Source organism: Littorina saxatilis, linkage group LG12, assembly GCF_037325665.1.
Source record: "Littorina saxatilis isolate snail1 linkage group LG12, US_GU_Lsax_2.0, whole genome shotgun sequence".
NCBI lineage: Eukaryota > Metazoa > Mollusca > Gastropoda > Littorinimorpha > Littorinidae > Littorina > Littorina saxatilis.
Window position 1 is genome coordinate 59,566,968 of NC_090256.1, and position 20,506 is coordinate 59,587,473.

Here is a 20,506-nt window from a genome sequence, read left to right on the forward strand (position 1 = left end):
GGCATGGGAATTGAAAGTTGTATAAAAGGCGGAAAATTTATAACTGAAGACGCGAAGCGTCAAGTCGACGGCGCGAAGCGCCTAGCCTTACTAGGGGGGTCCGGGGGCATGCTCCCCCGGAAAAAAAATTTCTCCAAAGAACCCAGATGGTGCAATCTGGTGTCATCTGAGCTCCAAGTTTGCCATTAAATTCTGTTTTTAGAATCAGATTTTTTAGTACAAAAATGTACCAATTTTTGCTTTTTTGAAGAAAAAAAATATATACATGTATTATATGGTTTAAATTTGTAAAAAAAATGATCTTCTTGAGACAAACAGGAAAATGTAACTTGTAACACAATCTGTGCAATCTGGTTTACTTTCAAGACATAAAAGTTCAATAACTGAGGCGGGCGGTACGGTAGCAGTGCGTGAACAAAGTACGGAAAGTTTTCGCGGGCTTTTGTGCAAAGGCCAAAGTAACCGGTGCTTTTTTTGTGTGCCTCCCCCCTTTATTTTTTCGGCGGACACTTTTGCATTTTCGGCGGAACAAAAAAAAAATTCGGCGGAAATCCGCCGTTCGGCGGACAATTCCCATGCCTGACAATATATGACCTTACTGGGAGAATGCAAGTTTCCAGTACAAAGGACTTAACATTTCTTACATACTGCTTGACTAAAATCTTTACAAACATTGACTATATTCTATACAAGAAACACTTAACAAGGGTAAAAGGAGAAACAGAATCCGTTAGTCGCCTCTTACGACATGCTGGGGAGCATCGGGTAAATTCTTCCCCCTAAACCGCGGGGGGTATTTCACTAGCTATTCCTGAAATTCCTAGTTCACTTCTTCTCTGGGGCAATAGTCACACACGCCAACACATTATCCAGCAACTGAGCATTTCGTAGGACTGTTTTAACCAAACAGAACACAACACATACCACCACCTCTCACATCCATTTTTCTCTGTCAAGAACACCTTTTTCCATCAAATTATCACTGTTAACAACACCTTTCTCCATCCATTTTCTTCTTCTTCTGTTAACACAATCTTTCTTTCTCTATGTGTCACTGTCAACGACATCTTTCTCCATCCATTCTTCCCTGTCACGGATACTATTGTCACAAACTCCCACGAACTCTCACTTCAGGTTGAGCACCTCCAGCATGAGAGGCTCGATCTGATTGGGATTCACCTGAAGAAGGATGCGCGAGTGATGATCGCTGAGCGTTTTCAGCTCAGACATTTTGCCCAGGATGGCCACGAAGTACTCCTGGGCGAACTCGAAGGAGTACTCAGACTCCAGGTAGTGCTTGAGGAGGTTGATGTACTTGTCCTGAAGGTTGGACATGAGCTCCCTGTCCAGCAGGTTGTTGCCGTCCGGATGGAAGATCATCAACACCTGTTGGGCGACATTCATGAGTGGTGAACAAGTGTCATAATTGCCACAGTCACAGACTGTCACTAGCACTGCATGTGTCTGTAAACTCACACACACACATGCATGCACTCTCTCTTTCTTTCTCTCTCTCTCTTTCACTCATAGACATACACACACATTTTCCTTTACCTGATACCATCTCACTGCAACCCCCCCCCCCCCCCCCCATTCATTTCAGAGGGAAACAATCCAGTCCCTGCTATCATGCATCCCCATTCAGTCTTACTGTTGAAGGTACGCTGTAAACAATGAATCATCTCTCCCACTTGTGCACAACAACACACTCATACACAAACACACCAACACAATATCTCTCTCCTCCTTCCTCACTCTCTCTCTCTCTCTTGCTTGCTCCCCTTTGCACATACCTGCAGCAAGGCATACAACGTGAAGTTGTTGAGGATGATGGACTTGAGCGTACGGCAGTACCCTACATGCAAGTCGTGCAAGAAGTTGAACCCTGTGGCCTCTCGCAGGATGCTGGTGGGGATTTCTCCCTTCTGCGTCAGCCAGGCATCTTTTTCCATGATGTAGAACGCCACCGATCGCAACAGAAGCGACTTCATAATCGCGCTCTTCAAGGCCGCAATCTGATCCTCCTGACACAGGCTGCGGAAATCGTCAAGCCGTTTGACAAACTTGATCAGCTGACGCACGCACATCTCAGAGTTGTTGACCAGATCGTTGGCATTCTGATAGTTCTCAGGCTGGCAAAAGTCCATATCTGGCAGGGCAGCCACCGTCGTTTCGTAACACACTGCGATGTCGTTTAACAAGAGTCGATCCGGCTCTGTCAGCTGCCTATACATGCCGGGGTCGGTCGGAAAGCGGTCCTGCAAAATCTGCTGGAAAAGTTTATCGGAGCAATTTGCGGTGCTGCTGGTGGCTGATGGGGACTGTACAGATTCGCTGCAGGAGGGGGAGCTGATGTTGGATGATTCCACGCGGAACTCGTCATGGTCTATGGGCTCTTCCTTGATGCCGGTCGTGGTGATTGGGTTTTGGCCTTTCTTGGCGCGGTTGTGAAGCACCTTGGCCATCCTGGCTTTTCGTTCTCCATCATCTGTTTATCCAAAGGGATAATTAAAATTAAAACTCATCATTTTATCACTTATTCAATTCAATGTTTATTCTCCCAGGTGCAGGCGACTGGTTTCGCGCAACTGGCTCTTAGTCTTGTTGCACAGGTTGCACATGTTTAGATTGCTTACATCCCTTTGTTTCGCAGATCCTTTGACAGCACTCTGTCTCATTTGATTAGGATTTTCACAAATTCATCAATAAATAAAGATTCTTTCATGCTGACGGGAAGCAAATACGGTCAAAGCTGCCTTCGCAACTACCTCTTGATAATGACAACCTGGCCATTTAGACCACCCTAAAGGACCCCTGACCAGTTGGGTTTTTTTCCAAAATAAAACACCTTTCCATAGCGATCATCTATCTAAAAGATCTACTTCTGGTTGGTCCCTTTGCGTTTTATTACAGACACGTTCCGGTGTACAGTACCGGGCGAAAGAAATGCAACTCATTCGCGCCCACTGTTGCAAGTGATTTTTCGTCATTTTCAAATTGTCGTAAAATATGAACCAAATAAGGCCAAAAAAAAAAAATTGTCTGTTTCTGGTAACATGGCTAAAAAAAATAGGGTCGGTAGGTCGGGATTTTTTAAATTTTTTTTTAATTTATTTTTTTGTTTTTTTTACCCCAAATGTAGACCAATAAAACTAACTTTAAAAATCGCGCAAAGAGACTGGATTCACTATACATAGAGACAAGACACTCAACACATTTACAAATCGTCAGCGGACTTTCGTTTTCACACGTTTTTGTTGTTCATTTTCTCACCCTGTCCTTTACCACCAAAAACAAAAACAAAAATTTTTGAGTTTGGAAAAAAAAAGTTTAGGGTCGGCGCCGAAATTTAGGGTCGGTCGGGTGACCAGAAACAGACAATTTTTTTTTTTGGCCTAAGGTACATCAAAAAGGAAGAGAGATTCGTGGAGGATATTTTACTGGCTGTACGATTAGTGATATTATTTAATCGTTTTCTTTTTTTACCTTTTCATAAACTGTGTTATACAGGGTAGGGGTCAAGCGAGTTGTGGTTGCAGGCAAACGTGTCACTTTGACATGCTACAAAAATCGTAAAAATGCATATTTTTCAACCAGGTAAAGACAGTGGTGGAGGGAATTTATTTCTCAACATGATCATTTAGTTAGAATTATTCGCCAAAGCGTAACATAATAGGAAAAATTAATATAAATCACTTAGACGGTCTTAAAAAGGGTTCTTTCACCAGGTACTGTACAACCAAATGCAATTTTTAAAAGTTTACTGTCACCATCAGTACACAAGTTATATACTTTACCCTTTTTCCATGTACTGTTACTTACACATGCATTATCAATTATTTTTTTACATGCAAAATAAATATATATATACCAACCAATCTAATGCTTTTGACTATTCATAAAGAGGGTCATATTCACAACACTGGACAGCGACACAGTGTTGTTAATTAGTGCTTTCTGCATAGATTTGTAACTAAGGCTCTGAAAGTCAACTTACCACACTTACCCAAGATCATATCTCTCTTCATCCCTATCTCAAAACACTTCTTGATGCGGCAGGCAGGGCAGAATCGCCGTGTACGTAAGTCTATCACGCAGTTCCCTTTGAAAAGACACTTGATTTGCTGCAACATAAAGGCAGAGGCACATGAAGAATTTGTTTTCTTTCTACAACTAAAGAACAAATGGCTTTTAAAGAAATTAATTACTTTAAAAAATCCAACTCTAGACATTAGATTATTTATTGTCCATAAATATAAACTCTGCAGGGAAAGCAGTTCGACTACAGAATATTGGTATATGTATATGTTCAAGCCTAGGGATGGCCCTATCCCATGTAAAGGCCTGGCAAGATATGAGATGATGAGCCTAACATTCGACATGGGAAGCATTATAATGCATTTGATTTAAGTGTACAGAGAGGAAATATTGAAATTAAGTTCTCAAAAGTAATGAAACTGATGATTGTACGTTTGATGTACAGGACACATAAGGACAAAGATTTCTCAATACTTCTGAGCTGCTGGCTACTATCTATGCCATAATCTTACATCTGCCTTATTAATTATAAGAGAAGTTCCATCTATAAGGTAAAATGTATGACGATGGCAGGAAAACATGCAGCACATGTAACCAACATGTTACAAAAATGTGATTTAAAGGCCCACTCTGCCAAAATATTGTTTGCCACACTGTCTCAGAAGGGCCAAGCTTTTCCATGGGATAAGATAACCCCTCCACTTGGTTACATACCAAAAATCAAAACCCTGACTGCTTGTTGTTGTGAGTTAGAATTTTTTTTATGAATTAATTGAAAAAGGCACCAGTGTCTTTTACAAAACTAATTCTTTTACAAAACTGCCACTGTGCACAGAGAGCACCTTTCTTTATTTGGTGTTTAACATCGTTTTCAACCACGAAGGTTATATCGCGATGGGGAATGGGGGGAGATGGGATAGAGCCACTTGTCCATTGTTTCTTGTTCACTTCTTCTTCTTCGCTCATGGGCTTAGACTCCCACGTACACTCGTGTTTTTGCACGAGTGGAATTTTACGTGTATGACCGTTTTTACCCCGCCATTTAGGCAGCCATACGCCATTTTCGGAGGAAGCATGCTGGATATTTTTGTGTTTCTATAACCCACCGAACTCTGACATGGATTACAGGATCTTTTCCGTGCGCACTTGGTCTTGTGCTTGCGTGTACACACGAAGGGGGATAAGCCACTAGCAGGTCTGCACATAAGTTGACCTGGGAGATCGGAAAAATCTCCACACTTAACCCACCAGGTGGCCGCGGCAGGGATTCGAACCCTCGACCTTCCGATTAAGAGGCCGACGTCTTACCACCCCGCCACAGCGCCCGTCAATCTCTTGTTCACAAAAGCACTAATCAAAAATTTGCTCCAGGGGCTTGCAACGTAGTACAATATATTACCTCACTGGGAGAATGCAAGTTTCCAGTACAAAGGACTTAACATTTCTTACATACTGCTTGACTAAAATCTTTACAAACATTGACTATATTCTATACAAGAAACACTTAACAAGGGTAAAAGGAGAAACAGAATCCGTTAGTCGCCTCTTACGACATGCTGGGGAGCATCGGGTCAATTCTTTCCCCTAACCCGCGGGGGGATCACAGAGAGCACCAAGGCTGTTCATTTTTGGTATGTGCCCAAGTGGAGGGATGGTTTTATCCCATGTAAAGCAGTATAATGCACCACAAATCAAATTTTTCACTCAAGATAATAATAAGGTGTCTATGTCTAACACAAACATAACAAACACAGTTGCTCCCTATGACACAAAAAACAGGAATAACAAGAAGGGCAAAGCCCATACGACTCACATGCTTGACCTTGACCTTTACATGACCTTGAGGTCAAGGTCAAATAACTAAACCTAGCAATGACATCATACACTAAGAACTGCTTTACACATTTTTCCTACCAAAATACATGTGACCAAGGTCAAGGTCATCCAAGGTCATGCAACACAAAGCTGTTAATTCAAGACATAGGAAGTACAATGGTGCTTATTGGCTCTTTCTACCATGAGATATGGTCACTTTTAGTGGTTCACTACCTTATTTTGGTCACATTTCATAAGGGTCAAAGTGACCTTGACCTTGATCATATGTGACCAAATGTGTCTCATGATGAAAGCATAACATGTGCCCCACATAATTTTTAAGTTTGAAACAGTTATCTTCCATAGTTCAGGGTCAAGGTCACTTCAAAATATGTATACAATCCAACTTTGAAGAGCTCCTGTGACCTTGACCTTGAAGCAAGGTAAACCAAACTGGTATCAAAAGATGGGGCTTACTTTGCCCTATATATCATATATAGGTGAGGTATTCAATCTCAAAAACTTCAGAGAAAATGGGAAAAATGTGTTTTTTAGACAACATTTATGGCCCCTGCGACCGTGACCTTGAAGCAAGGTCAAGATGCTATGTATGTTTTTTGGGCCAAATTTGGTACTGATAGACTGAATAGTGTCCAAGAAATATCCAACGTTAAAGTTTTCCGGACGGACGGACGGACGGACGGACGACTCGGGTGAGTACATAGACTCACTTTTGCTTCGCAGTGAGTCAAAAATGTCATACAATACATCATTCATCATCTGTCCGTTTTATAGTTTCAATAAATAGCTTTGATGAGACATCAGCTTTTACATGTTACATGATTCCATTCTCTTTTTGTTACATTATTAAGAAAGATTGTACACGTAAGGCGCCATTTTGGACAAATGTCTGACAATTTGGACCTTAAAAGTACAAGGGACATTTGCTGTACATCATTTACATGTACTGTAATTTAAAAACACATGTAATGATTTGCTCAAAACTGCTCCGAAACTATTTCAAATAATTAAATGAAGTTTAATCAACAAGCGGTTTGCTTCCCCAGCTATCCTGTGTCAGGAGTCCGAACTTCTGTCCGTCATCATATTTTATTTAGTTCTCATAAATACCCATTAGTCAAAGCAGAATAAGACCGTTGGATTGAGAAAGCCAAACATACTGTCTAGCTTACGCATACAGGGCCAAAACGCTTTGCATAACGGCAGAAATTAATATGTAAGCGCCTAAGGCTATATCTAGATTAGGCGCATAAAAATGATCACAATAATAATAATAATAATAATAACAGAAACAAACACAACGTCCGTTGGAGAATACCACAGTCTGAAATTACTACCAAACACAGCATCAGATTTGAAATATAGAACGCTCAAACACTAATTCTAAGACCTGCCTCGTGTGTGTTGTCACCTATTCAACTCCTAAAACAAGCCCTGTAGCTCTCCGCTCACTTTCAAATCTGTACCTCTAGGAATAGCGCATGAAATACTCAGGGTCGAAAGGTAGGACAAAAATTACGACTGGCGCAAAAAGGTGTCACAATGAGAATTACATTCTGGGATTCCCACTCTAAACACAGCCAGTTTCAATTTGAGTAACTCAGCGCTGAAACGTTTATTATTAGGACTATTCCTTGTGTGTGGTCACATAATTACAACCCCCAACCTAAACTGTATAGCTCTTGGGGCGATGAGAGACAGTTTTCTTGTTGGACATTATCAATTAAAACTTCTGTTTACTGTTTTGAATGAGTAAATTACACAAAATATCATTACAATACATGTTATACTACTACTGCTACTAATTAATACATATATGTGGGGAAAAAACTTCGAAACATTCACTTTAAATAATATATATGTACGTACATAATAATTATACAGCACATACAATTCACAAGAACGTTGATTAGGAATACTACAGTGAAACCCACTTTTGAAGACGGTGCTTTTTTTAGCATTTTTGTTCATGTTAAGACTCTATCCCTTCCAAGGGTGGATTTTCTCAAATATTTTGAAGTCTGAAAAAGGGTGTTCCACTGTACCTTAATATATATGAAAGAAAAAGGAAACAGCTACAGAGTACAAAAGGTAATGCTCACACTCACAGTGTCCTTGAATGCATTTCTGCGGAAAAAGGCTTTGCAGGATTCACAGGTGACAGCATTGAAGTTGTAGCCCAAGGCTCGATCCCCACACACTCCACACGTTTTGCTGTGCTTCATTTTGGACTTTGGACGTTTGCGCATGGAGTCATCCCCTTCCTCGCTAAACACAAAGTTCTCTGTGTCGTCTGAGCTGCCAGCCATATTCACCAGATGAAGCGTAGCGGGCGACAGTTCTTCAGAATCTTCGTGCAGTGGAACAACTTCACTCTCCTGGAGACAATCACAACAAAACCTGACTCAGCGGGATAAAATAGTATACACAAAAAATTGTTTTTGAAGTAAAACAGACAAATCTATTTGAGTAAATTTTTTAATTATATTCTGCTTTTACAACCTAACAATTTTTTGAAATGCAAAATAACCTTTATAAATAATCTGTTCTGGAAAGATAGGCCTTTCTGACTGTATGCAATAGTTGCTGTATTTTGCCTGCTGTTTCTCTTAATTTTTTTAATTAGAACCATAGGTTTTTGTGGCGGTCATTTTCAATCCATAAAGGGTACCACTACCAGACAGCAAAGTCAAGTATCTTTCAGCGTATAGAAATTATCATATTCAGGAAGGTTGTCAAATTATTATTTGTAAGTTAAAGTTCTTCTTAAATTACCACATTGTAATTTGTAGCTGTGATCTAACTTCTTTTTTGTTAATAGGTCATTGAAGTAAAAAGAAATTACAATCACTTCACCTCCAAAGTTAAAAAAAAATCTTGGGGTACCTTACACTTACAATTTACAGGCTACAATTAACACAAATACTTACTAATACTTCACAAAACCTATCAAGTATTCAACATCCATAAGATGAGATGTTTTACTATTACACCTCTTAGTGCGACAAATCACATAAAAGCAGCCAAGTGAAGAGGTATAAATATATATGTCAACTTTTGCCTGGGCAATATAAAAACACACATTAAAAGTGTTCAGCCTTTATGATGATAAAAAGGCGATTTCAACATATCTTCTAACCATTAGGAACTTAAATTGTTTGGATACAAGAACAGTCGAACCTGCCCTTGCGACCACCTCTCGATGACCACCTGTCTAATAGCATTATGACCACCGAAAGGATCCTCCATAAGTCTTTTTGCTACATCATTCACCTTTCCTTGGTGACCACCTGTCTATAATAACCACTTTTGGTCAGTCCCTTGGGTGGTCATTATTTGTTTGTTTGTTTGCTTAACGCCCAGCCGACCACGAAGGGCCATATCAGGGCGGTGCTGCTTTGACATATAACGTGCGCCACACACAAGACAGAAGTCGCAGCACAGGCTTCATGTCTCACCCAGTCACATTATTCTGACACCGGACCAACCAGTCCTAGCACTAACCCCATAATGCCAGACGCCAGGCGGAGCAGCCACTAGATTGCCAATTTTAAAGTCTTAGGTATGACCCGGCCGGGGTTCGAACCCACGACCTCCCGATCACAGGGCGGACGCCTTACCACTAGGCCAACCGTGCCGGTGATGGTCATTAGAGGCAGGTTCGACTGTATCTGTATCATAAAAAGTTTCAAAATACACAGCTAAGCCTTAGAAGTTAGAAAAGCAATAACTATGCATAACTTTTTTCTGACGAAGGGAAAATGTACAAATCTATTCTTCTTTCTGGATGCCAGGTTTACTGTTTATTTGAATTAAGTGTATCTGAATTAATCACAGTTCTGTACAAGTTCATTATTATGATAAGAATTTTCCCACCAATTGTTTTCAAAATAACCCCTTTTGTGAGTTAATTTGTCAACATGACTTAAAAAAAATATACATAAGCAGGGGTGTTGTTTGGATCGGCCCTTCGGCCAATTGCCGATTTTTTTTTTACTTTGGCCGAAACTTTCATGTCCTTATCGGCCAAATGTCCGAAGAGTATTCGTCTGAGTCGGCCAAGGTTTGTCTTTTTCTTTTTTTTATCGGTCAGGCTTTGATTGCTAACACTGCTGCCGATGTACTTAGTCAACTGACTGGCGTTTATTTTCTTCGCGAATACCAAAAACGAAACATCAATGTTTTGAACGGAAGCCATTGACGAAAATTATAGCTGCCAGTTTCCCTTGGACAAAGGAAACCACACTCTCAGCGTTTGCGTCCGTCGACTACCGATAGTTTATCAGTCAGTCAGTGTTTTCGATTATGATTTGAACATCATGTCGCAACCAAAAAAGAAAAAAAACTAAATTGATCAATGGCCAAGGTTTGCTACCCAAGGTAGGTGATTCCGCAAAACAATTACAGCAACATCGCGAATGTGGGTCAGTGTGAGTGGTAGTAGTGTTGTCGAGTCGATCAAAGCAGACAAAATAGCAGACGACAGTCACCGCGAATCGAGATCTGCTGAGCCAGAGAATGAAAAGCGTCCTCCAAATCGTGGTTTCCTAACAAAATGGCTCACCCTACACTATGAACGATACTACTTTCTATGTAAGTAGTGGTCCAGTGGCAGTGAACGATACCTTCCGCCTGTGATCAGTCTACAGAGATCACAGTTTACAAGTATCATGATCAGCTCATACAGTATCCCCTTCGACAAATCATAAGGATTAAAACCATCAAACCACATCTCATGATCTACGTATCCCTCAAACCTTAGTTCCGCGATACATTGCAATACATGAATCATGATAGAGGCCGAAAATAAACTGCAGCTGGTCACAAGATTTCTCAGGCCATATCAACAAACAACGATCCTTATCGCGGAAAAGACATAGCTATGACATACTACCGAATCGCAATGTTCATAAAATGGTGAAATCCAGAGACAAAAACGACATGCCTTCAATCTAAAAACAAGAAAGTTTCAACGCCAGTTGTCATTACCTTGATGTGGGAGCTGTCGGCCATGTTTTGACGCAAAGAGCTACGGCCTTGACATTGCACCGGCAAAGTAGATAAGTGGCACAAAGGTTATGACCCGCAGTGACCCGAAAACAGGGTCGCGCAGCCACAGGCACCCGCTGATAGTTAAAATCAATCCCGTTTACAAAAACAACAACAGAATCTGCGAGTGAGAGATCGAAAAGGGTAATGTGGGAGTGTAGAAAATCACAGTGTCTACTAACCGATTCATTTTTGCGGCATAACCTTCCGTTGATCAAATGCCAGAAGTGGTTTTTCAACCTATTATCACAGACAGATTTGTTGTTGGGTCTGTTTAATGTATGATCAAAATCTATGACGGCTTACTAGTGCCAAAACCTCATAATTGTAATTATCAAGGGAAAATTAGTTATTTTCCCTTGATAATTACCATTTTTACGTGTTTATTACTAATTTTCCCGGGAAAATTACTAAAAAAAATGAGAATGACTGTAAAAAGAAAAAACAAGCAAACAAACAAATAAATTAGCAACTGAAAAGGTCTTATGATCCTACTTTTGTTTAGTTTTATTTAGTTTGTTGAGGAAAATGCAGTAGGCTGCGAGGTCCATATCGTCATTCCAATAGTATTTCTTATAACATCTTGCTTTTGGTCTGCTTTTAAACTTATTCGGGACATGCTTTCAAATTTCATTCAATCATCAAATTCAAATTTCCTTTGTGTAAATTGTAAAAAATTCGTCTTGCCGAGTTTTGAAAGAGTTCTGCCGTGTAAAGGCAGAAGGAAGCAAGTCCATGAAACATAGTTTCGAGAAAATCGACATTTTCTGTTTGCATCAATGTTTTGGAATGAAAAGCTTTAAATGATTTTTTTGTTTGCTGATAACATTTAGGGCATTATTGTGCGTTTCTGCTATGAATATTGAAACCCTCTTTTGATTTATCACTTAGAAATAATGATTTTTGTGGACTTACTGCCTTTTGCTGAATTAATTCCCCAAACTCATTCACTCAAAAATAATGGTAAAAGGCAGTAAGAGGACATACTGCTTTCTGCCAAATTATATCCCGACTTAAATCTTATTTTTAATAAATGGCAAAAAGCAGCATTGGACTTACTGCTTTCTGCCATATTATATCCTGGTCGATATATCTGGCTGAGAAAAGGGCATAGAGCAGCAAGTGGACTTACTGCTTTCTGCTCATTTATTATCTCCGAAAATTGAAAGTAAAAGAAAATACACGCAACACTGCTTTTGGAACTTTTTTTCAAATGTGACTTTACGTCCAGTGATTTCGTGAATTTCTGAATGCACAAACAACTTCCTTGGTGAACAATTTGTATTTTCTTTTGTGATTAACTGAGACAAATGTTCCCGTTTTCTTAAATGTCAACACATGCTCAAGTTAGTCTTTGTCTTGCCTTCGTTTTGCTTATCATTCTGTGGTCGCTCACTCATGATTAACTTTATTGTTAATCCGTTCGTGTGTCATTGATATCGTTTAAAAAGACCATTATTTTTAATACAAGTCTTGATACTCTCTTTTGATATTCACAAGACAAATATTGACTTGAACGCAAGTCTTTTAACATTAAAATAAAAGTCTAAGAAAACGTTTACACACACACGCTTTTTTTTATTTATCTTGCTGCTTGTCTGTAACACACACACACACACACACACACACACACACACACCCCCACCCACACCCACACACACACACACTTTTACTTTCCTTCTCACTGTCTTTCTCGCTTTCGTTTGCTAATAAGAATTAGAATCCAGGATCTGACAATAAGACGTTTTATTTATTGAGTTTGACTAATGATTTCCAAAGGACACAACATTAAAGCAACAACATGACAAAAATAACTAGTATGTCAAGCCGCCATTATACCAGAATTAAGAATAGGTCATCGTGCAGTCTTGATTTCCAAAGTACACAAAATTAAAGCAACAGCATGACAAAAAGAACTGGTTTGACAAGCCGCCATTATACCAGAATTAACAATAGATAATCGTGCAGTCTTGATTTCCAAAGGACACAAAATTAAAGCAACAGCGTGACAAAAAGAAATGGTTTGACAAACCGCCATTATACCCGAGTTAACAATATTATCGTGCAGTGTTGACTTTCAGCTGAAGTGTTCCACTTTTGAACAAAATTTGTTTAATTAGTCTTGAAAACTGTGTGATGAACTATATAACCATTTGTAGTTGTACACCATGCGCGCTACATTTGCTAGTAGAATTACATAGTAATTCACACACTGTCCACAAACATTGTAGTTGAGTGTTCAACTAGCAAAACCACAAACCTGCAAACTATGAACCCATCTACCCCAGTTACAGTCTACATCCCTTCTAAAACTATTCACTGACATTCTGCCATCCGACTGATGACAATTATCAACTACAGCGATTAACTGGATGTAGATTTTTTTCCATGAGCCTGTTTGGATAACTAACAAACAACATACAATCCCCCCACCTCCCCCCCCTCCTCGTCCCCACGTTCTGCATCTCTGCGCTCAGCATCTGTTATTGTCAAACTGAAAGTTGTCAGTATTACTCCTCTTCCTCTTCTTTGGCCCATAACCGTCGTATGTTGCTGGCATTTTCATTTGGGCAAGATCATATTGTGGCCTCTTCTCCTGCAAGCCGAGGTGGTTGTATCTCGCAGTTGCAACCTGCCAGCAACGCTTACACATCTGTCAAATGAAAAAGGCAGCAAAAGTGAGACATTTTATTGACAAATCTCCTCCCCACCCTCCTTCACATCATCCTCTTCCTCTCCCGCGCACATCACCTACCCCCCCCCCCCCCCCCCCCTCCCACCCCCCCCCACCCCTCCGGGCTACTATAATGACAAACGATTACTGCTGCTGCTGATGTACTAATACTACTGCAACGGAAATGATGTAAAGATGTTGCTCGTTTTAAAATATACCTCTTCAGCCCGAGAAAAGAAAGGAATGAAAAAATGTTGCACGCTATTTTTGGCTGTGTTAGTGAAACATACCTTGTTTTGGGCCCTTGAACATAAAGGGGCAGTGGTGGCGAGTATCCCTCAGACTGTGTGCTGCAGCTGTCGTCGCTTTCCTCACTTCGAATCACATTTCTGTCAAATACAATAGGACATCATACTTATTCCGATGGTTGGAAGCACAAAGAGACCGGAGAACAATCCTCCAGTAAATGTCATACTGTTCCAGATCTAACACGCTGTCAGTGCTCAAGACCACAAGTCACTCATTCTAGATCAAAACAACTATCTCTTTGTATTAGAAACATGCTAAATGCATCCATAAATATCATGATGAAAATAGCAGAAGTGAATAGTCAAGAAGTCACGGTAGAAGTAGCGTACAACAACAAAGCTATAATAAATGGGCATTTGAACTATGGCATTTTACTTGCTAGCTCCGTAATGCAAGTGCACATTGGAATACCCAAATCAGTCAGAAAATCAGTGTTGTCGTTGTAAATTCCCATACACCTATTGAGAGAGAGTCATTTCAGACCGGAACGCAAAACTGCCAACAACAAAAATTAAACAAACAAACCAACTTACTGTTGCTTCGGATAGTTGAACACATCGGCAGCAGCTCTCATTGCCATTTTCCCCGACAAAGGCCAGGGAAATAATGATACAATAAGCTTAGTTCTGATTGGTTAACCGCAGTCAGGATTACAAAAGGGTGAACGCGATTGGCTAATGGACATAGAGCGCTAAACCATGCAAACTCGTTGGCTCACGTAAGTGTAGCCTATGCGATCGTAACTTTGTCTGTCTGTGCGTGCGTGCGTGCGTGCGTGCGTCTGTGCGTGTGTATGTCTGTGGTAGAAACTCTAACATTTGAAGACGTCACATTACATTGACGTCACATTATGACGTAAGAGGGTTAGACGTCACGCGAAGGAAGTACTGACAGTCTCGGTCATTATTATTTTGAGCGCGCCGAGACTAGTTGGCAGTCGTGTCCTTGGAAGTAGGCTACATGCAGACAGACAGATCTAGATCTAGTGTCTCGCTTTCTTGCACAGTTTCACCTATGCTCTTTCTGTGTGTGTGTGTGTGACGGAGTGATTGAGTTTGTGTTACTGTTTGTCGATTTCTTACGTGAGCCTTGATGGCTTCGCCTCTTGTTTTAGTCAGGTCGTCATTTCTCAATTTTGACCTTAACCCCTCAAAAAATACCTCGGAGAATGTTTTGACTGTTTTGAACTCTGTGATGTCTGTAGATTACAGATCCGACGGATGACACTCTGTCATCCTTGGGCATTTTGATGTATTCAAGATGGCGGACAAGATGGATTCCAGACTGCAAAATAGTCAAAACTGCATGCTATAAACTAGCAGAACTGTATTTATTTATGTTTTCCGAGAGATAAAACGGGAGTTAATATGCATAACAACAGTTACATGATTAGCAGACACTATAACCCGAATGTCTGGTCTGTTGAGGGACCGTTAAAACTGGTTAACGGAGCAGGATGATATAGTTAGTTTTAGCAATATATTTTTTCAGTTACAGCTAATGGTTTAAGCTTATATGTGTTGAGGGCTTTGATTACTGTTGCACTTTGCTTGACCTTCATCGCATTTCAAGGTCATATGAATGTCAAATGTTCATTCAAATGATAAAGGATTATACTATTTTTGAAGATAAAATGACGAAATGTGTTCATCTTCTTAAAACTTGCCATGAATAAAAACGTTCACCAACACTGAAGGTCACACGTTTTCAAGGTCAAACAATTTCAAGGTCATATATTTTAATGTCTGCAAAACCATCACTTAGCACGTGCGTGACTACAAAGATCACTGTCAAGAAGACGAAGCTGAGATTGGTATGGCCATGTAACAAGAACAGGCGGGCTCAAGAGAAGATAGAGAAGACAAATGAACAGAGGGACAGATATCATTACAGAGTGGATTGGGAAATGTTTTGCAACTTCCCAAAAATTGCTCACAGCCGCTAGAGGTGGAGACAGCTTATGAAGCGCTCGTCGTTGAAGTGGCCCTACCATCCTGGTGGGTTCCAGAATCAATGAGTGACTTGGTCGGTGAGCAAGCAGATAACAACTTGATCCTGGAAAAGTGGCTGTAATACCCACAATAACTTAAAAGTTATCTTGTGCTCTTTTTTTAAGAAGATCTAGTCAGGTGAGGAATGTATACATCAGACGAAAGGCCTTGTAAGGTGTCACAGCGCCAAGCGATTCGTCATATGGAATCCCGCCTTTTGACACCATATACACAGTGTTGTGTCAGTAAGTGACGCCCCGAGGAGGTGTATTAGGCGTCATGTCAAGAGGCTAAACCTGATGTACCATGTCTCACATACAAAAGACCTCTATCTCATAACGTAAAGGTCATGGCGACGAACCAGGGACACTGGTTAGTATGCACTTTACCTCGCCGATGACCACACAAGATGATGTGTAGTTTCTTTCTTTCTTTATTTGGTGTTTAACGTCGTTTTCAACCATGATGTGTAGTTTACCACTCCAGATGACCAGGCGGGATGACCACGCTGGTTTACCACACAAGATGACATGGTCATGCAGTGAGTTTCCAGTTTGAGGGCAGCCACCATCGATCCTTTTTTCAATTGCCGAAATGGTAGTGGATGACTATGCTTGATGACCAATAAATGACAACGCCCGATGATTACGCAGGATGTCATGTAGATTACCAATACGGGTGACCGGTGAGAATTGCCAGTGCGGATGACCAGTGTGGATGACCTGTGCAGATGATCATGAAGGATGACCAGTGCAGATGACCAGTGCGGATTACCGGTGCGGATGTCCAGTGCAGATGATCATGAAAAATGACCAGTGTGGATGACGAGTGCGGATGATTAGTGCGGATGACCTGTGCAGATTATCATGAACGATGACTAGTGCAGATGACCAGTGCAGATGATCATGAAGGATGACCTGTGCGGATGACCAGTGCAGATGATCATGAAGGATGAATAGTGCGGATGACCGATGCGGATGATCACAAAAGGATGACCAGTGCGGATGACCGCAAAGGATGACCAGTGTGGATGACCGATCCAGATGACCAGTGCGGGTGACCGGTGAAGGTGACTGTTGCACATGCCCAGTGCGGATGACTACGATGGATGACCAGTGCGGATTTGTGCAATTTCCAAGGAGTAGACATCGACATAAGATGGCACACGCACATTGACCGACTGCGCAACCACAGCATGCTGTTGCACATGGTAAATTTCTCTACAGCCACACTTCAAAATTAGCATGACTTCAGTTGGTGTAGGTTCTACTCCAGGCGGTTTTCTGCCCATCCTACAACCACCCCCCCAAGTCAACTCAGTGGATCAAGATTTGGAAGATCCCCGTAGAATTGCAATACAGCCCTTTTCAGTTGGACGTTCAGCAATGGGCTGATGTGGGCGGTAGTTTTTGATTTATGTGGACTGGTGCTTGGAGGTTCTAGCTAGCCAGGTTTCATATCTCTCACGTGGTATGTTGTTTGAGATTTTGCACCTGTAGCACTCGCTTACAAACTGCGACATTTGCTGAAAGACTTCACCGATTTTCACGCATGGATCTTCTGCAGAGAAATCAAGCACTCCTACGAACACACTGGTTAATGAACAGCTGTCACCAGATGGCATACGCTTCCCTCTAAAATAGCTCTATCGTCTGGTAAACAATCAAATCGGAGAAAACTAGTCTCTCACGATGTTCTTTGATCATCGCCCGCCATTTTGTAAGATCAATTTACAAGTTTTATCTTCGACAGTGAAACCTGTGCTTTGGAACACCACTACGCACTAATCGCAAGTCCACGAATAACACAGGTTTCACATCTTCTCAGCCTGGATGTAATTCCATACACACTCATGTGCAAATTGTTTCCATTTAGCAGAATGAAACACGTCAAATGCCTTTGTTTTTTGTCTTGGAAGAGGAGCTCAAGTACGGACACGGACAGCACTACAGGCCATACTGTACGTGTCGTCATATTACTCATTACGTTTTCCCGACGTCATAAAGTTATGACGCCATTCTAGCCCTTTTTCTATGGAATGCCTTTTGTGTCTAAACAAAAAAATCAACATTTGCTAATTTTCCTACAATTAATTTTGTCTCAATTTGCCCAAGGATTTAAAGATGTCATCCTGCGGATTTGTAAACTTCAGGAGTTAAACTACCCAAAACCATTAAAACATTTTCCGAGGTATTTTTCAAGGGGTTATTGCCCTGCCGTAAGGACTATTTTGAGGCTTGCAAGGAAGTAAGTCCAGTGCAAACCTGAAAACCAAAAGTCTCTGGACTTGCTTCCATTTGCCGATTTTTATCCTTCGATTAAATTTTTTTAGTGGACTTACTTCTTCAAAAAGTCAATGAATATTGATCGCACATCTTAGAAATTTTGACACAAGATGCGCCTTTTTCCCCTCTGCATTATGATATGAAAATCTCATTTTTACCAAATTTGGACTTACTGCCTTCTGCCAATACACGGCAGAGTTTACTAATGTGTGTTTTTGACAGCGGCCTTGGTTGGTGCAGCAAGGGAACTCCATGAAGGCGAAGTTCAGTTAAAACACATTCTTCCTCAGCTAACTTTTGTTTCTTACTTTCTTTCTGTCTTTTTTCAACATTTTTATTATGAAAGAAAAAAATGACTTATAACAGTGTCAAGGCTGAGGCAGCAAGGGAGGCAAGCGATTGCTCTTTTGGAAAGAAGTTGAGTAAGCCCAGGCTAACAAAATGGCGAGAGAGGAGGCCAAAACGCCTTCCTCAGGCAAAGGCTCGGTAATGACATGCTACTTGTTGTAGTGGGGAAAAGGGAGGCAAGATTAAGCTTTTATTGTCTTGGATTACGGTTCACAAGTTGAACGTGGAGAAAATTGGGAATCACCACTTCATAATTTATGCAATCAGTGAATCACACCATTCAATCTTGAGCAGACGATTGAATCTCTAAATATAGGAGTCTTAGAATGTTTATTTTCAATTTAAGTTAGATGCAATACAACGCAAGTGGTAGTCACATCTTTAAGATGTTGTTAGGAAAATAATGAATGACTTTTATTGTCAAACTGGCCGGTTAATCACTTAATGTAATTGTAAGTTTCCCCTGTGTTGTGTTTTGATGCTGTAAGTGTAACTGTAAGACTAAGAGTGTAAACTAATATTGAGCTATAACACCCATATACAAACTAGGCAGATACGTGTAAGTGCAGATCTTTGTGATGAAACATTTAAGTGCAGATCTTTGTGATGAAACCGTTAATTGTAAAACCAGTTATGTGACTGTCAAGGACATCCATTCCCCAACCATATTCAGCAAACAGATTCATTTCACAACAGGCAGTGATCGCGTGTCTGGATAGCTAACTTACAAGTACAACACTGACCCCCCCCCCCCCCCTCCAATCAAATTAACAAAAGCCAGGTTTCCACATTAAAACTTAAAATTGTCAAAAAGTCAAAACAGTGAGTAGTAGGCTAACTAGTATATAAAACCCTTATTTATAAAGCTGTTAATACAGCAGCATCCTAGGTGACCTGTACACGAGAACAATACTTGAACTTAAATTATTAGTATATTACTCCACATTGTTTTGTTTTCCTTTTCCAGTCGGCCTATTTGATGTCCATTGTGAGAACATTATCCTCAAGGTATGAACCACTTTAATGTTTGCTTCTGTTGGCTGTGTGTTAGATTAGAACTTAGACTTCAGGAGGACTTGTTAATGTTATGATTTAGAAAATACAATTACAACCCAGGCCATTCACTAATCGCTTCGAATCTAACTTGTTTGCTTTAAAAATGTTTCTACGTGTATAGATCTATGAATACCAATAAATTGTGTATTACAATATTGTTTTTTTGATAACTATTTCATAATCTCTTCATAATCTTTCTTCTTCATGGGCATGCATTACAAACATGTGAACAAGTATACAATCATGCAGTCGTTTTTACATTTTATTATGTTAATTTGTTAAACTAAAACTACACAAGGTCAGTGCATGAAGATGCTTACGGTAGATTCCTTGGATTCCATAAGTAAGGTTTCAGCTTTGAAAAAAAGATGCACTTAAAAATATAATGTACCGGTAACCTAGTTTAAATGAAATGTGTTATTCAATTCATACATGGCAATATCATCATACATATAGTATTTTGTTATTCCACTCGGAAGCTTTGATTTATTGCAGTGCTGATTTTGAACAACGTGAACAAGAGAAAACTAGGATAGAGAAGGCCTTCCGTGAAAGTGATAAACGGCTTGGTGAACTTGTCACAGGTATGACTATGAGATACATTGAGTTTCATGCAACACTAGCAAAAAGGCAAATTCATACACACACACACACATGTGCACACATACGTATGTATGCATGTGCATGCACACACACACACACACACACACACACACACACACACACACACACACACACACACACACACCCACACACACACACACACACACACACACACATACATGTATGCATGCATGCACTCACACACAGCTTACTCTTCTGCACAGTTCTGTCTCCCCATGCTTACCTAGTTTATGAAGAGAGCAACATTTTTTTTCTGTTTGTAGGTCCACCTTTACACTTGTTGATAAATAATTTAC

At 40.4% G+C, this 20,506-nt stretch overlaps 2 protein-coding genes across 7 annotated transcripts in view; one reads left to right on the plus strand and one right to left on the minus strand.

The window, feature by feature from the left end:
- Positions 1-3: 3 nt before the first annotated feature.
- Positions 4-10,900, minus strand: LOC138982405 (vitamin D3 receptor-like). Of its 2 annotated transcripts, none has more exons than XM_070355676.1 (5): positions 10,864-10,900; positions 7,983-8,252; positions 4,007-4,124; positions 1,794-2,488; positions 4-1,386 (listed from the first exon to the last, which is right to left on the minus strand). In XM_070355676.1, the coding sequence occupies exons 1-5, from the start codon at positions 10,885-10,887 to the stop codon at positions 1,126-1,128; spliced, it is 1,368 nt and encodes a 455-aa protein (XP_070211777.1). In that variant the 5' UTR covers positions 10,888-10,900; the 3' UTR covers positions 4-1,125. The 2 variants fall into 2 exon arrangements, with proteins under 2 accessions (XP_070211777.1, XP_070211776.1); XM_070355675.1 differs by having other exon boundaries at positions 7,977-8,252.
- Positions 10,901-18,598: 7,698 nt separating this feature from the next.
- LOC138982409 (exocyst complex component 4-like) overlaps positions 18,599-20,506 on the plus strand; it is a 44,686-nt gene continuing 42,778 nt past the window's right edge. For all 5 annotated transcript variants that reach the window (XM_070355678.1, XM_070355683.1, XM_070355682.1 and 2 more), the window contains exons 1-3: positions 18,599-18,668; positions 19,498-19,538; positions 20,082-20,170. In XM_070355678.1, coding sequence (XP_070211779.1) covers positions 18,624-18,668; positions 19,498-19,538; positions 20,082-20,170 — 175 coding nt within the window. In that variant the 5' untranslated portion in view covers positions 18,599-18,623. The remainder of the gene's footprint in view (positions 18,669-19,497; positions 19,539-20,081; positions 20,171-20,506) is intronic.

What these genes read in the sequence shown, in the direction of transcription:
- LOC138982405 (XM_070355675.1), bottom strand. Translation starts at nt 10,887, where the DNA reads ATGGCCGACAGCTCCCACATCAAG. An exon ending in CCGACAGCTCCCACATCAAG is followed by an intron (nt 8,253 to 10,863) that starts GTAATGACAACT and finishes GATTGTCTCCAG; the next exon opens with GAGAGTGAAGTTGTTCCACT. An exon ending in GAAGAGAGATATGATCTTGG is followed by an intron (nt 2,489 to 4,006) that starts GTAAGTGTGGTA and finishes TTGGATAAACAG; the next exon opens with ATGATGGAGAACGAAAAGCC.